Source organism: Pseudophryne corroboree, chromosome 1 (genome assembly GCF_028390025.1).
Source record: "Pseudophryne corroboree isolate aPseCor3 chromosome 1, aPseCor3.hap2, whole genome shotgun sequence".
NCBI lineage: Eukaryota > Metazoa > Chordata > Amphibia > Anura > Myobatrachidae > Pseudophryne > Pseudophryne corroboree.
Window position 1 is genome coordinate 1,245,341,533 of NC_086444.1, and position 16,308 is coordinate 1,245,357,840.

Genomic DNA, 16,308 nt, shown 5'->3' on the forward strand with positions numbered 1-16,308 from the left:
ACTGGACATTTTCCGGAATCCCCCCCCACTTGTAGCCACTCATTTCTTCTGAAGACCCTTAAATTACAAATGTCACCATCGCTATTGAGGACCTGTCCTTACCTCAGCCGCTCACCAGCTGTACTGTGTACTGAGATCTGTGCTGCTAATTGTCACTTGTGCCCTGTTTATGTTTTACCCTGTTCTGTCTTACGGTTTGCCTTTGCACGGCGCTGCGGACCACTTGTTGTGCCATAACAATAATATTTGGAAGAAAGATGACAGACTCACATGGGAGGGGGACTCTTTTATTGTGTCCTAGATGTACGCAGGAGAGCGTGTGCCTGAGCCAGCCGGGCACAGATTACACAGACGGAGGAAGTATCCCCCTCAGTGAGGGTCTTCCTGCACAGTATGGACACCTCGTTACTCTGCAGTGGTATAGCCCACGTGGTCAGTGCTGGCCGTGGCACATTTCATGACACAATCCCAATGCCTGCGCCTCACACGGCTGCCTCCTTAGTATTCTTCCGCCATAATAAGTACAACTAAAGAGCTCCAGCCGGTGAACGGGTGACAGCCTTGTCCGCGGCCCGTTTCATCGTTATACTGCTCCCACAGGAATCCGGTTTTCTCGTACTGTCTGTACAGATTAGCGATAAGGTTCACCCTGAGTTCCCTGTACAAGCCGGTCGCTCTGCTCTGGTGTGGACCGTCCACCTGGCTGTATCTGTGCAGGGCGCTGACCGCCAGGTAGTTCATATTCATCCATATAGCTCCCCTCCAGTACGGCGGGTCATGCTCCGTGTTGCGCTGCATGTACAGGGGGCTGCTCTTGGACAGGGAGCGTATGCCATACGAGGTCCATAGTTTGTCAGCATCTCTCAAATGCTCTAACAGGCGTCCAAGTCGAGGGGAGCTAGGAGACAGTATCTGTAGAAAGAACGGGAACAGGGACACATAGCCCAGAGCTCCTACAAACTGCAACTTAGGCGGTTTCCTGACAACTCTTATTAACCTTGGGGGAGGGACACTATGGGGATCCTGTCCAGGGACAGGCCGTGGCCGTTCCCATTCCAAAACCGCTTTCTGCGTGTGGTTCCCATAGTCGGCATAGGCTCCAAGTCTCTCAGCCCAATGGAGCTGGTCCAATAAAGAATTGTCTGAGAGAGCCCTCTGAGACTCCTCATACCGACTCCCGTCATCTCCTAGCAACCTGCAAATGTCAGCCATCACCTCGGATGCCAGAGCCATCCAGCATCGCAGGTCCACGTGACGCTCCTCATCGGACGGATGTGATGCCCGTGGATAGTCATCCAGACCAGATGTCAAAGTTTTGGGATTCAAAAAGAGCAAGGTGTCCCGGTCCCTGCCGCGCCAGCGGTAAGTATACGGTAGAGGCCCATTCTGAGTTGCGTTGAACCAGTTATACCAGGTCTGCAAACGAGGAAAGGCACGGCGGAGAAATGGCAGCCCCTGCGAAGCAGAATCTGGACTGGACAGCAGCTGCCGCAGGGCCAGGAAGAGAGTCGGAGGGTTAGCATTTTCATCCCACTGAACCACAAACTCTGCCGGCACTTTGCTGCGAGCTTCAGGGCCTAGAATTTGCTCGCGGGGAATCCATCCGTCTGCATTCATTAGATCCAGCCAATGGCCCAGAGACTGCCAGGCCAGGGCTGGGTCCCACCGAGCAATGAGCAGCAGATGGAAACCCTCATCCCAAAGGAAGCCACGGGGAAAGAAAGAGCGAGATGGAACTGCAGTGTACAGTGGAGCTGGTGGATAGGACACCGGTTCTGGGATGTGCCGGGACCGGATAACCGAGCTGCCATAGAAGTAGCCCATCCCACCCAACATGTTAGATAGAGCAGCCTGAGCGAACGCCACCTGCTCTGGGATAAACCCCTTGGCTTCCAGCTGAAATGTCTTCCGGAAACGCTCTTCCATGGTCTTTCTGTGCTTTTCCAGCCCCGCGGTCAGGGCCCCACCAGACAGGGACACTGGACGTTGTAGGAAACTGTCTGATTCAAACAGAATTTCCACTTGGAACGGAAGATACATGGTGACTTGCTGGACGACAAGCTGGGAGTGATCAGAGCCTGGCTGGGGCGGTGGGTGGTAGGTGTCCAGGCCAAAGTAACGTCGCTTGTTGGCAGAACCGCTGGACGGGTGAGTAAATCGGTCGCTCATACTGCTGCGCACAACATCTGTGATGTGATGAAGACCATGGCAAGTGGTGGCAAGGTGGTTATAACTGTGAGGAGAGAAGAAAGGATTATTCTACTAAGGTAAATGATTAATCAGGGAAATTACAATATAGATGTAATATGAAAGAGTACACAGTTCATCAAGAGAAACGGCATCGCTAAGGGTAACACATAATACAGGATATAGAGCTTTTAGAACATGTTACCAGTGCTGGGGTTGTATCTACTGCCTGAACCAGTTCTACAGGTGGTGATCAGATCTACTGCATGACCCGGTGATGCGGACAAGCGGTACTCTACTTGACCAACTGCTGCAAGGGGGCAGTCACATGTACTGCCTGGCCCGGTGTTGCAAGGGGGCAGGGTTATTGTAAAGTGATCTGAGGGCAAATCACCACAGGACTCTGGAGAACTGCAGAAGTTTGACTTTACTAGCAGCAAGACATGAACAATGGCTGCACAAGCACTTCCTGCACAACAAACACTTCCTGTATAACAAAGGTCTAACTATGATGTAACTTCCGCCCTCCACATGCAGCATACATCGACATCCCGCTTATTCAGCATAAAGAACAATACTGGTGTGTGGGTGGAATACAGTGTGACAGAGGTGTTGGATCAACAAACACTAAAAACTATAAAATGGTAGACTGAGCAACACAGTCCTGGAATTTTGGATTATGTCTGAAACTTCTCCCAAACCAGGTGACAAAGAAAGTGTTAGCTAGTGTTATGGTCAATTTATGAATAGGCATACTATTGGGTTATGATACAGGACTGTTCTGCACCCCAATAAGTGTTTCTTCAGGGGACTCCTTGTCCATTATGATGGTGTGCCGACACCCTCAGTCAATGTCAAGTTAGGTGGAAGTCCTGACTCTGTAAACCTGCAGCGGTCTGGATGCAGACAGTATGCCCACGGGACGACAGTATTAAGTGATGGAATGTTTTATCACAAGTCGCACTGAGCCACAACCTGGAGGTCTGCAGAGCATCTTGCACATTCTTCTTAACTTGTGGTAGAAGTCTGAACTTTGGAATGAGGGTGCGTGTGCACGTGGACAGAAGGAGTTGAGCAGGAGAGGGAAGTCATCGCTCAGAGTGCTTCTCAAATTCAGGAGCGCCATAAAAAGGTCAGAACCATCTCTATAACATTTGTCTAAAAGGCGCTTCCTGGAACGTACTGCCCTTTCTGCTAGTCCGTTGGACTGTAGATTACAAGGACTACTGGTGACATGTGAGAGGTCTCATTCACTGGTCTAGAACTCACCACTCATGAACTGCATGGCATTGTCAGTAACTAGCTTGCGTGCTATGCCATGTGCAGAAAAGTGTCTTCATTCTGTTGATGACTATGACTCTTGTCCATTTGGGAAGATAATTATCTGGAAGCAACCAGAATATCAATCCACAATGTGCTCTTTTCCTCTGTATCAAGGATTTCTGTAGCAAGGAAGGAACCTCATTTGCTAAGAGGGTGCGAGAAATCTTATTAAGCGCTGGAAAGAACAGTGGGCAGCCTAGGGTACACCTCTGGGGTTTTCCTCTTCCCCCAAAAATGGAACAAGAAATGCAGGTATGGAGTGGTGCAACCAGGGCGCCCTCTTTCTGTGGTATTTGTGTGAAGACCAAAGCAATGATCCCCTTTAACCAATTAAATGGTGAACTTAATTGAAATATGTTGGTATGAATTCCAATAAGTATCACATAAAAACGTATAATTTAATACAATGAAAATTCACATACATAAAAATAATAAGAATTTACTTACCGATAATTCTATTTCTCGTAGTCCGTAGTGGATGCTGGGAACTCTGTAAGGACCATGGGGAATAGCGGCTCCGCAGGAGACTGGGCACAAAAGTAAAGCTTTAGGACTACCTGGTGTGCACTGGCTCCTCCCCCTATGACCCTCCTCCAAGCCTCAGTTAGGATACTGTGCCCGGACGAGCGTACACAATAAGGAAGGATTTTGAATCCCGGGTAAGACTCATACCAGCCACACCAATCACACCGTACAACCTGTGATCTGAACCCAGTTAACAGCATGATAACAGAGGAGCCTCTGAAAAGATGGCTCACAACAATAATAACCCGATTTTTGTAACAATAACTATGTACAAGTATTGCAGACAATCCGCACTTGGGATGGGCGCCCAGCATCCACTACGGACTACGAGAAATAGAATTATCGGTAAGTAAATTCTTATTTTCTCTGACGTCCTAGTGGATGCTGGGAACTCCGTAAGGACCATGGGGATTATACCAAAGCTCCCAAACGGGCGGGAGAGTGCGGATGACTCTGCAGCACCGAATGAGAGAACTCCAGGTCCTCCTCAGCCAGGGTATCAAATTTGTAGAATTTAGCAAACGTGTTTGCCCCTGACCAAGTAGCTGCTCGGCAAAGTTGTAAAGCCGAGACCCCTCGGGCAGCCGCCCAAGATGAGCCCACCTTCCTTGTGGAATGGGCTTTTACAGATTTTGGCTGTGGCAGGCCTGCCACAGAATGTGCAAGCTGAATTGTACTACAAATCCAACGAGCAATTGTCTGCTTAGAAGCAGGAGCACCCAGCTTGTTGGGTGCATACAGGATAAACAGCGAGTCAGATTTTCTGACTCCAGCCGTCCTGGAAACATATATTTTCAGGGCCCTGACTACGTCCAGCACTTTGGAGTCCTCCAAGTCCCTAGTAGCCGCAGGTACCACAATAGGCTGGTTCAAGTGAAACGCTGAAACCACCTTAGGGAGAAATTGAGGAGGAGTCCTCAATTCTGCCCTGTCCGTATGAAAAATTAGGTAAGGGCTTTTATAGGATAAAGCCGCCAATTCTGAGACACGCCTGGCTGAAGCCAGGGCCAACAGCATTACCACTTTCCATGTGAGATATTTTAAGTCCACAGTGGTGAGTGGTTCAAACCAATGTGATTTTAGGAACCCCAAAACTACATTGAGATCCCAAGGTGCCACTGGAGGCACAAAAGGAGGCTGTATATGCAGTACCCCCTTGACAAACGTCTGAACTTCAGGAACTGAAGCCAGTTCTTTCTGGAAGAAAATCGACAGGGCCGAAATTTGAACCTTAATGGACCCTAATTTTAGGCCCATAGACAGTCCTGTTTGCAGGAAATGCAGGAAACGACCCAGTTGAAATTCCTCTGTAGGGGCCTTCCTGGCCTCGCACCACGCAACATATTTTCGCCAAATACGGTGATAATGCTGTACGGTTACATCCTTCCTGGCTTTGATCAGGGTAGGGATGACTTCATCCGGAATGCCTTTTTCCTTCAGGATCCGGCGTTCAACCGCCATGCCGTCAAACGCAGCCGCGGTAAGTCTTGGAACAGACAGGGTCCCTGCTGGAGCAGGTCCTTTCTTAGAGGTAGAGGACACGGGTCCTCTGTGAGCATCTCTTGAAGTTCCGGGTACCAAGTCCTTCTTGGCCAATCCGGAGCCACGAGTATAGTCCTTACTCCTCTCCTTCTTATGATTCTCAGTACCTTGGGTATGAGAGGCAGAGGAGGGAACACATACACTGACTGGTACACCCCCGGTGTTACCAGAGCATCCACAGCTATTGCCTGAGGGTCCCTTGACCTGGCGCAATACCTGTCTAGTTTTTTGTTGAGGCGGGACGCCATCATGTCCACCTTTGGTTTTTCCCAACGGTTCACAATCATGTGGAAGACTTCTGGGTGAAGTCCCCACTCTCCCGGGTGGAGGTCGTGTCTGCTTCCCAGTTGTCCACTCCCGGAATGAACACTGCTGACAGTGCTATCACATGATTTTCCGCCCAGCGAAGAATCCTTGCAACTTCTGCCATTGCCCTCCTGCTTCTTGTGCCGCCCTGTCTGTTTACGTGGGCGACTGCCGTGATGTTGTCTGACTGGATCAGCACCGGCTGACCTTGAAGCAGAGGTCTTGCTAGGCTTAGAGCATTGTAGATGACCCTTAGCTCCAGGATATTTATGTGAAGTGATGTCTCCAGGCTTGACCACAAGCCCTGGAAATTTCTTCCCTGTGTGACTGCTCCCCGGCCTCTCAGGCTGGCATCCGTGGTCACCAGGACCCAGTCCTGAATGCCGAATCTGCGGCCCTCTAGAAGATGAGCACTCTGCAACCACCACAGGAAAGACACCCTTGTCCTTGGTGACAAGATTATCCGCTGATGCATCTGAAGATGCGACCCGGACCATTTGTCGAGCAGATCCCACTGGAAGGTTCTTGCGTGGAATCTGCCGAATGGGATTGCTTCGTAAGAAGCCACCATCTTTCCCAGGACCCTTGTGCATTGATGCACTGAACTTGGCCTGGTTTTAGGAGATTTCTGACTAGTTCGGATAACTCCCTGGCTTTCTCCTCCGGGAGAAACACCTTTTTCTGGACTGTGTCCAGGATCATCCCTAGGAATAGAAGTCGTGTCGTCGGGATCAGCTGCGATTTTGGAATATCGAGAATCCAACAGTGCTGGCGCAGCACTATCTGAGATAGTGCTACTCCGACTTCCAACTGTTCCCTGGATCTTGCCCTTATCAGGAGATCGTCCAAGTAAGGGATAACTAAAACTCCCTTCCTTCGAAGGAGTATCATCATTTCGGCCATTACCTTGGTAAAGACCCGGGGTGCCGTGGACAATCCAAACGGCAGCGTCTGAAACTGATAGTGACAGTTCTGTACCACAAACCTGAGGTACCCTTGGTGAGAAGGGTAAATTGGGACATGTAGGTAAGCATCTTTGATGTCCAGAGACACCATATAGTCCCCTTCTTCCAGGTTTGCAATCACTGCTCTGAGTGACTCCATCTTGAATTTGAACCTTTGTATGTAAGTGTTCAAGGATTTTAGGTTTAAAATTGGTCTCACCGAGCCGTCCGGCTTCGGTACCACAAATAGTGTGGAATAGTACCCCTTTCCCTGTTGTAGGAGGGGTACCTTGATTATCACCTGCTGGGAATATAGCTTGTGAATGGCTTCCAATACTGCCTCCCTGTCTGAGGGAGACGTCGGTAAAGCAGACTTTAGAAAACGGCGAGGGGGAGACGTCTCGAATTCCAATTTGTACCCCTGAGATACCACCTGAAGGATCCAGGGGTCCACTTGCGAGTGGGCCCACTGCGCACTGAACTTCTTGAGACGGGCCCCCACCGTGCCTGAGTCCGCTTGTAAAGCCCCAGCGTCATGCTGAGGACTTTGCGGAGGCAGGAGAGGGCTTTTGTTCCTGGGAACTTCTTAGGTTGAGAAGCTACCTGGGGTAAAAATGTGGATTTTCCAGCAGTTGCCGTGGCTACCAGGTCTGATAGACCTACCCCAAATAACTCCTCCCCCTTATAAGGCAATACTTCCATGTGCCTTTTAGAATCCGCATCACCTGACCACTGCCGCGTCCATAAACCTCTTCTTGCAGAAATGGACAGCGCGCTAACTCTTGATGCCAGTCGGCAAATATCCCTCTGTGCATCACGCATATATAGAAATGCATCCTTCAAATGCACTATAGTCAGTAATATACTGTCCCTATCTAGGGTATCAATATTTTCAGTCAGGGAATCCGACCACGCCAGGCCCGCACTGCACATCCAGGCTGAGGCGATTGCTGGTCGCAGTATAACACCCGTGTGAGTGTATATACATTTTAGGATATTCTCCAGCTTTCTATCGGCAGGTTCCTTTAGGGCGGCCGTATCAGGAGAGGGTAGTGCTACCTGTTTAGACAAGCGTGTGAGCGCTTTATCCACCCTAGGGGGTGTTTCCCAACGTGCCCTATCCTCTGGCGGGAAAGGGTACGATGCCAATAACCTTTTAGGAATTATCAGTTTTTTATCGGGGGAAACCCACGCCTCATCACACACTTCATTTAATTCCTCGGATACAGGAAAAACTACAGGCAGTTTTTTCTCACCAAACATAATACCCTTTTTAGTGGTACTTGTATTATCAGAGATATGCAATACATTTTTCATTGCCTCAATCATGTAACGTGTGGCCCTACTGGAAGTCACGTTTGTCTCCTCATCATCGACACTGGAGTCAGTATCCGTGTCTGTGTCTGCCCTTTGAGGTAACGGGCGTTTTAAAGCCCCTGATGGCGTTTGAGACCCCTGGACAGGCACAAGCTGAGTAGCCGGCTGTCTCATGTCGTCAACTGTCTGTCGTAAAGAGCTGACACTGTCACGCAATTCCTTCCATAAGCTCATCCACTCAGGTGTCGACTCCCTAGGGGGTGACAACTCTATAATAGGCAATTGCTCCGCCTCCATCTCATTTTCCTCCTCAAACATGTCGACACAATCGTACCGACACACCGCACACACACAGGGAATGCTCTGATAGAGGACAGGACCCCACTAGCCCTTTGGGGAGACAGAGGGAGAGTATGCCAGCACACACCAGAGCGCTATATATAGACAGGAATACCACTATAAAATGTGCTTTTCCCTTTATAGCTGCTGTTAGTATTAAAACTGTGCCAAATTAGAGCCCCCCTCTCTTTTTTACCCTTTTCTGTAGTGCAGGACTGCAGGGGAGAGTCAGGGAGACGTCCTTCCAGCGGAGCTGTGATGGAAAATGGCGCCCGTGTGCTGATGAGATAGGCTCCGCCCCCTTCTCGGCTGCCTTTTCTCCCGCTTTTTGGTGAGTTCTGGCAGGGGTTAAAATACATCCATATAGCCCTGGGGGTTATATGTGGTGTATTTATGCCAGCCAAGGTGTTTACATTGCTGCTCAGGGCGCCCCCCCCTAGCGCCCTGCACCCTCAGTGACCGAAGTGTGAAGTGTGCCTGATAACAATGGCGCACAGCTGCAGTGCTGTGCGCTACCTTGTTGAAGACTGATGTCTTCTGCCGCCGATTTTTCCGGACCTCTTCTTGCTTCTGGCTCTGTAAGGGGGCCGGTGGCGCGGCTCTGGGACCGAGCTCCGAGGCTGGGCCTGTGTTCGGTCCCTCTGGAGCTAATGGTGTCCAGTAGCCTAAGAAGCCCAAGCTACCACCACTTAGGTAGGTTTGCTTCTTCTCCCTCTTTTTTACCCTGTTTCTGTAGTGCAGGATGCAGGGGAGATTCTGGGAGCCTTCCTACCAGCGGAGCTGTGTGGGAAAAATGGCGCTGTGTGCTGAGGAGATAGGCCCCGCCCCCTTCACGGCGGGCTCTTCTCCCGCTTTTTTCTGGAAAACTGGCAGGGGTTAAATACATCCATATAGCCCAGGAGCTATATGTGATGTATTTTTTGCCAAATAAGGTAAATTCATTGCTTCCCAGGACGCCCCCCCCCCAGCGCCCTGCACCCTCAGTGACCGAAGTGTGAAGTGTGCTGAGAGCAATGGCGCACAGCTGCAGTGCTGTGCGCTACCTTATGAAGACAGGAAAGTCTTCTGCCGCCGATTTATGGACCTCTTCTTGCTTCAGCATCTGTAAGGGGGCCGGCGGCGCGGCTCCGGGACCCATCCATGGCTGGGCCTGTGATCGTCCCTCTGGAGCTAATGTCCAGAAGCCTAAGAAGCCCAATCCACTCTGCACGCAGGTGAGTTCGCTTCTTCTCCCCTTAGTCCCTCGATGCAGTGAGCCTGTTGCCAGCAGGTCTCACTGAAAATAAAAGACCTAAAACTAAACTTTCACTAAGAAGCTCAGGAGAGCCCCTAGTGTGCACCCTTCTCGGCCGGGCACAAAAATCTAACTGAGGCTTGGAGGAGGGTCATAGGGGGAGGAGCCAGTGCACACCAGGTAGTCCTAAAGCTTTACTTTTGTGTCCAGTCTCCTGCGGAGCCGCTATTCCCCATGGTCCTTACGGAGTTCCCAGCATCCACTAGGACGTCAGAGAAAAAAGCATACCATATAGGTAAGCTAGGAGCCGCAGGTGTAATAGGCGGCAGGGTGGTCAAAAGGTACACCCTGCTCAGGCTCCTAAGCTTACTGATGGGTTGTGAACCCCTGGATTGATGTTGGTAAATATTCAAAACAGCTCAGGTAACAATTCAAATAATGTTGGAAAGCATACCGGAGAGGTAGCTAAGGAGCCGCAGGTGTTATGATAAGCAGGGTGGTCCAGACTTCACCCTGCTCTGGCTCCCAAGCTAACCACAAGGTAGATGTCCAAAAGATGAAAGGTTCGAGTTCCTAATGGATCCAGATATCCAACGCGTTTCGAGATATCCAATCTCTTCCTCAGGGCTTGATGGTGTTACATGTCTCAGAGATGGCTTTTAAAGATGGTGGGAGAGTGGTTCCGGGTCGTAGGTCACTGAAGCCGGAAATAATCCCAAAAGCTCCTTTGGCAAAGTCTGAATCCTGAATTATGGTGTGTTATTGTACCAGTGCTCTTATGGTGAGCATAAGGTGCAAAATTAGTAATTAATAGATGAATACTAAAAAAATGAGATGAGAAACGTCCAGCCGGGCGACCGGAAGTGACCCGGACCGGAAGTTAAAAACCGGAAGTGACATCGCGGCGTGAAAGGCTAATTTAATAGCATGCATAACCTAAAATAGGTTTAGTAAAGGTAGTGGTGGACTTAAGTTTGTATGGTGGGAATAAACACATGCTGGCAGTGGTCATGGTGATCGCGATGTGCAGCCGAACGCGCCGCTGCGATACCAGAAGTGACGCAGCAGTTTGCGTTCCACCGACCGGAAGTGACGCGGTTGTTTGCGTGTCACCGACGGGAAGTGGTGGAGAGAGCAGCTTGGACGGCGGCTGTGAGCTCCAAGGATGTTTATAACAATACAGTGGAAGAATATGGGTGATTAATAGATGGAGATTGTTTAAAGAGAAGTGAAAATGTATTTAAACACCTAAAGGTTAGAATGATGGTGGTTATTAGTACCATAGTAGGTGGGTGTTAAGTTAGGTGCACATGACTCCCCCCGCAATATTATGATCCATAATAATGATATAAAAAAGATATATAAAGTCCGTGTCTGTTAGACACATAAAGTGCATAAATAATAAGTTGTCTCGTCTGAATAAAAAGTCGTCTGAAAGAAGTCATGTCATCTCCAGAGTTGTCCGTAGTTTGTCTTCATTTCAATTGATGCTCCACAGGTCCCCGTGATAAAGAAAAATAAGGAAAATAAAAATGAGTTAGGCAATATGCGGTATCTGGTTGAAGTACATGTTGACTGATGAACTAATACAAGAACCACTTAAGTTCAAAGTCTTTGTTCAGACCTTTGGGACATAGGGACTGAAGTTTGTAAATCAATTTCATTTCCGCCTTTGCAAGATTTTTTTCTGTGTTTCTGTCGCACCAGGTGGATTATATGTGCTGTAGTCCCAAAAATTTCCTTATAGATGTGTATGAACAATTGTGTTCAAATTTAAAATGTTCCGACAGATTGTGTGTCAGGGGACCTTTTCTTATGTTGCGCAGATGTTCACCAAGTCGTGTTTTCAATGCTCTCGATGTGCGTCCAATGTATACCTTCCCACAGGTACATTCCACTAAATATACAACGTTGCTGGTGTGGCAAGTAATGAAATCCTTGATTTTGAAGTTAGTGCCATTAACAGTGATTTCTGTGTATTTTGATGTATCGGTTTTAATGAGTCGGCAAGGGAGACCGAGTCCGCACCTGTGAAATCCACTTGTTCTAACGGGATTATTGTTTTGGGGTAGGGCACTGCGGACAAGTTTGTTCTTTAAATTTGCTGCCTTACGGTAAATGAACGTGGTTTTTTTTGGGATGATGTTCTTTAATGTGTCGTCCATGCATAGTAGGTTCCAATGTTTTCTGATGATGAGTTCCATTTTTTTGTATTGGTGGTCATATACTGTAATGAACGACCATTGTGAATGATTGGGGAATTTATCATCGTTTTTCTTCTGTTTCTTGTTGTGGATGAGAGAGGTCCTATCTTTATTCATTGTTTCTATCTGAATTGTTTCCAAACTTTCAGGTTGATAACCTTTTCCAATGAAGGCGTTTTTGAGTTCGTTAATTTGGGACCTGCATACAGTGTCCTCACTGCAGTTTCTCCTTATCCTTAGAAACTGGCCCTTTGGTATGCCGTTGAGCCAATTTATATGGTGCTCACTCTCTTTACTGATGTAATTGTTTGTGTCCGTAGGTTTCTTATAAGTTTTCGTTTGGATAATGTCATCCTTGATATATATGATAAGATCAAGAAAGTTGATTTCAGTCTTGCTGTTTTCAAATGTGAGGACAATGTTTCTATCATTATGATTGAGATACTCGCAAAACAAGGTTAGACTCTCCCTGTCCCCTCTTCAAAAAAATATGACATCGTCGATGTAACGGTTCCATATTAATATTTTATCCTTCCATGGGTTCTGTTGGTATATGTTTTCATGCTCCCAATGGGCCATGAAGAGATTTGCAAAACTGGGTGCAAATTGCGTACTTATTGCGGTACCTCTCTTCTGAAGGTAGTAATCCCCCTCGAAGAAAAAAGTTATTTTTCAGGATAAAATCCATGGACTCGATGATGAAAGACTTTCTGGCTTCTGAGAACTCAGTCTGGTCCAGGAACCAAATTGTGGCCTCTATTCCTTTCTGGTGTTCGATGATGGTGTACAGGGAAGTAACATCTGCTGTGACCATGATGGTCTCACTATCCCACAATATTCCTTCTAGTTTTTTGATGGTGTCACTCGTGTCCTTCAGATGCGATGGATTCTTTGTTACTATAGGTTGGAGTTCATGATCGATTAGGGCTGATAGATTTGATGTTAGACACCCTGTGCCGGCGACAATGGGTCGTCCTGGAGGTGATGTGCTATTCTTATGTATTTTTGGTAATACATAAATCGTGGGGGTGATGGGGTCTTCAATATTAAGAAATGCGAATTCTGTTTCTGTAATACCACCTTTTTCAAGGTGGGTCTTTAGTAGTTTCTGAAAGCTGGTTTTTATTCTTGCTGATGGGTCGGTCTTGAGTTTTTGGTATGTATCACTGTCCGATAGTTGACGGTAAATTTCCTTCACACAGTCAGATTTATTCAAAATAGCAATACCTCCTCCCTTGTCGCAAGGCTTAATTACGATCTCCTGATCTTCCTGGAGAGATTTGATTGCTTCACGTTCCTTTCTTGTCAAGTTGTGGCGTACTTTCTTCCTTTTTTCCGTTTTGTTGATTGAATTTAAATCTTCTATGACCAGTTTTTGGAAAGTTTCAATGTAATTCCCTTTAATATGGGCAGGATAAAAGGTGGAAGGTTTTTTATGCACGGTTTGGGGTGTGGATTCCACAGAATGTGATGTTGAGGGAGCCTCTTCACTTCTTTTCAGTTCAAAAAACTTCTTAAGAGAAATTTTTCTAATAAATTTGTGTACATCTACAAATCTGTCGAAGTCATCTGTGGTAGTTGTGGGTGCGAACTTCAATCCTTTAGTTAATACCCTTTCCTCAACATCCGTAAGAATCCTGGAACTTAGGTTATATATAACTTTCCTTTTCGTACCTTCTTCCATGATGGTTCCTTGGTCCAAAATATTGATGGTTTTTTTCTTTTTTCGTGATGGTTGACCAGCTCTTTTACCTCTTTTTCTCTTCTTTCTTCTCTTTTTCGTTGTTTCAGAAGTTATTGGTGATTGTAACCCCTCCTTTCTCCTAAAAAAGGTGAGTTCCTTTCTGTCCTGTCATTACCATTCATGGTTCGTGTGCTCCTATGGTTGCCTGATGCAACGTTCTCTTTAGGAGTGGGTGTTCTTCTACGGTCATGGTATACGGGTCGTCAGTCTCTTCTTTCTCCAGGTGTTCTGATAGTAATGCAGAGTGAGCAGTTCCTTGGTATGACGGGCCCTCAAACCATTGCAGGGGGCACAGGCAGAACCAACCCGTTAAAAGTCAGCAGCCATACAGGGCATCCTTAGTCCGCCAGAGGGCATAAAGTATCATGAAACGCTGACCGCCAAAAGCATGCCATCTGAGAGGGCTAATTTATCACAGAAGGCACAAAAATACTTGAGGTCATGAGACCGTTCCCTGGAGGAAGAAAGCCAGCCATGCAGGACAGGACAACATGAGACAACCACTGGCAGAGGTAATGCCTGCAACACGGAGCTCCTCAATGTGTGAGGACATCAAACTCCATGACATTCAAGTCATCATCGGCATCAGGGACACCAGAGTCCGGGATGTGAACGCATGAAAGACTTGTCAGTATACAAGGGTCTCTGGTATATCATCACATTGTACTTAACCAATGGGAGAGGGGGGTACGACAATAAAAATAAGAATTTACTTACCGATAATTCTATTTCTCATAGTCCGTAGTGGATGCTGGGGACTCCGAAAGGACCATGGGGAATAGCGGCTCCGCAGGAGACTGGGCACAAAGTAAAAGCTTTAGGACTAGCTGGTGTGCACTGGCTCCTCCCCCTATGATCCTCCTCCAAGCCTCAGTTAGGATACTGTGCCCGGACGAGCGTACACAATAAGGAAGGATTTTGAATCCCGGGTAAGACTCATACCAGCCACACCAATCACACCGTACAACTTGTGATCTGAACCCAGTTAACAGCATGATAACAGAAGGAGCCTCTGAAAAGATGGCTCACAACAACAATAACCCGATTTTTGTAACAATAACTATGTACAAGTAATGCAGACAATCCGCACTTGGGATGGGCGCCCAGCATCCACTACGGACTATGAGAAATAGAATTATCGGTAAGTAAATTCTTATTTTCTCTAACGTCCTAGTGGATGCTGGGGACTCCGAAAGGACCATGGGGATTATACCAAAGCTCCCAAACGGGCGGGAGAGTGCGGATGACTCTGCAGCACCGAATGAGAGAACTCCAGGTCCTCCTCAGCCAGGGTATCAAATTTGTAGAATTTAGCAAACGTGTTTGCCCCTGACCAAGTAGCTGCTCGGCAAAGTTGTAAAGCCGAGACCCCTCGGGCAGCCGCCCAAGATGAGCCCACTTTCCGTGTGGAATGGGCTTTTACAGATTTTGGCTGTGGCAGGCCTGCCATAGAATGTGCAAGCTGAATTGTACTACAAATCCAACGAGCAATCGTCTGCTTAGAAGCAGGAGCACCCAGCTTGTTGGGTGCATACAGGATAAACAGCGAGTCAGATTTTCTGACTCCAGCCGTCCTGGAAACATATATTTTCAGGGCCCTGACTACGTCCAGCAACTTGGAATCCTCCAAGTCCCTAGTAGCCGCAGGCACCACAATAGGTTGGTTTAAGTGAAATGCTGAAACCACCTTAGGGAGAAATTGAGGAGGAGTCCTCAATTCTGCCCTGTCCGTATGAAAAATTAGGTAAGGGCTTTTATAGGATAAAGCCGCCAATTCTGATACACGCCTGGCTGAAGCCAGGGCTAACAGCATTACCACTTTCCATGTGAGATATTTCAAGTCCACAGTGGTGAGTGGTTCAAACCAATGTGATTTTAGGAATCCCAACACTACATTGAGATCCCAAGGTGCCACTGGAGGCACAAAAGGAGGCTGTATATGCAGTACTCCCTTGACAAACGTCTGAACTTCAGGAACAGAAGCTAGTTCTTTTTGGAAGAATATCGACAGGGCCGAAATTTGAACCTTAATGGACCCTAATTTGAGGCCCATAGACAGTCCTGTTTGCAGGAAATGCAGGAATCGACCCAGTTGAAATTCCTCCGTAGGGGCCTTCCTGGCCTCGCACCACGTAACATATTTACGCCAAATACGGTGATAATGTTGTACGGTTACATCCTTCCTGGCTTTGATCAGGGTAGGGATGACTTCATCCGGAATGCCTTTTTCCTTCAGGATCCGGCGTTCAACCGCCATGCCGTCAAACGCAGCCGCGGTAAGTCTTGGAACAGACATGGTCCCTGCTGGAGCAGGTCCTGTCTTAGAGGTAGAGGCCACGGGTCTTCCGTGAGCATCTCTTGAATTTCCGGGTACCAAGTCCTTCTTGGCCAATCCGGAGCCACGAGTATAGTCTTTACTCCTCTCCTTCTTATGATTCTCAGTACTTTTGGTATGAGAGGAAGAGGAGGGAACACATACACTGACCGGTACACCCACGGTGTTACCAGAGCGTCCACAGCTATTGCCTGAGGGTCCCTTGACCTGGAGCAATATCTGTCCAGTTTTTTGTTGAGGCGAGACGCCATCATGTCCACCTGTGGTTTTTCCCAACGGTTTACAATCATGTGGAAGACTTCTGGGTG

General features: G+C 47.8%; 1 protein-coding gene across 1 annotated transcript in view; it reads right to left on the reverse strand.

Moving 5' to 3' along the window:
* Window positions 1-271: 271 nt before the first annotated feature.
* Window positions 272-16,308, reverse strand: part of MOGS (mannosyl-oligosaccharide glucosidase) — a 93,222-nt gene continuing 77,185 nt past the window's right edge. The window contains exon 5 of the mRNA XM_063925713.1: window positions 272-2,233. Within this exon, the coding sequence (XP_063781783.1) occupies window positions 499-2,233 (1,735 nt within the window). The 3' untranslated portion in view covers window positions 272-498. The remainder of the gene's footprint in view (window positions 2,234-16,308) is intronic.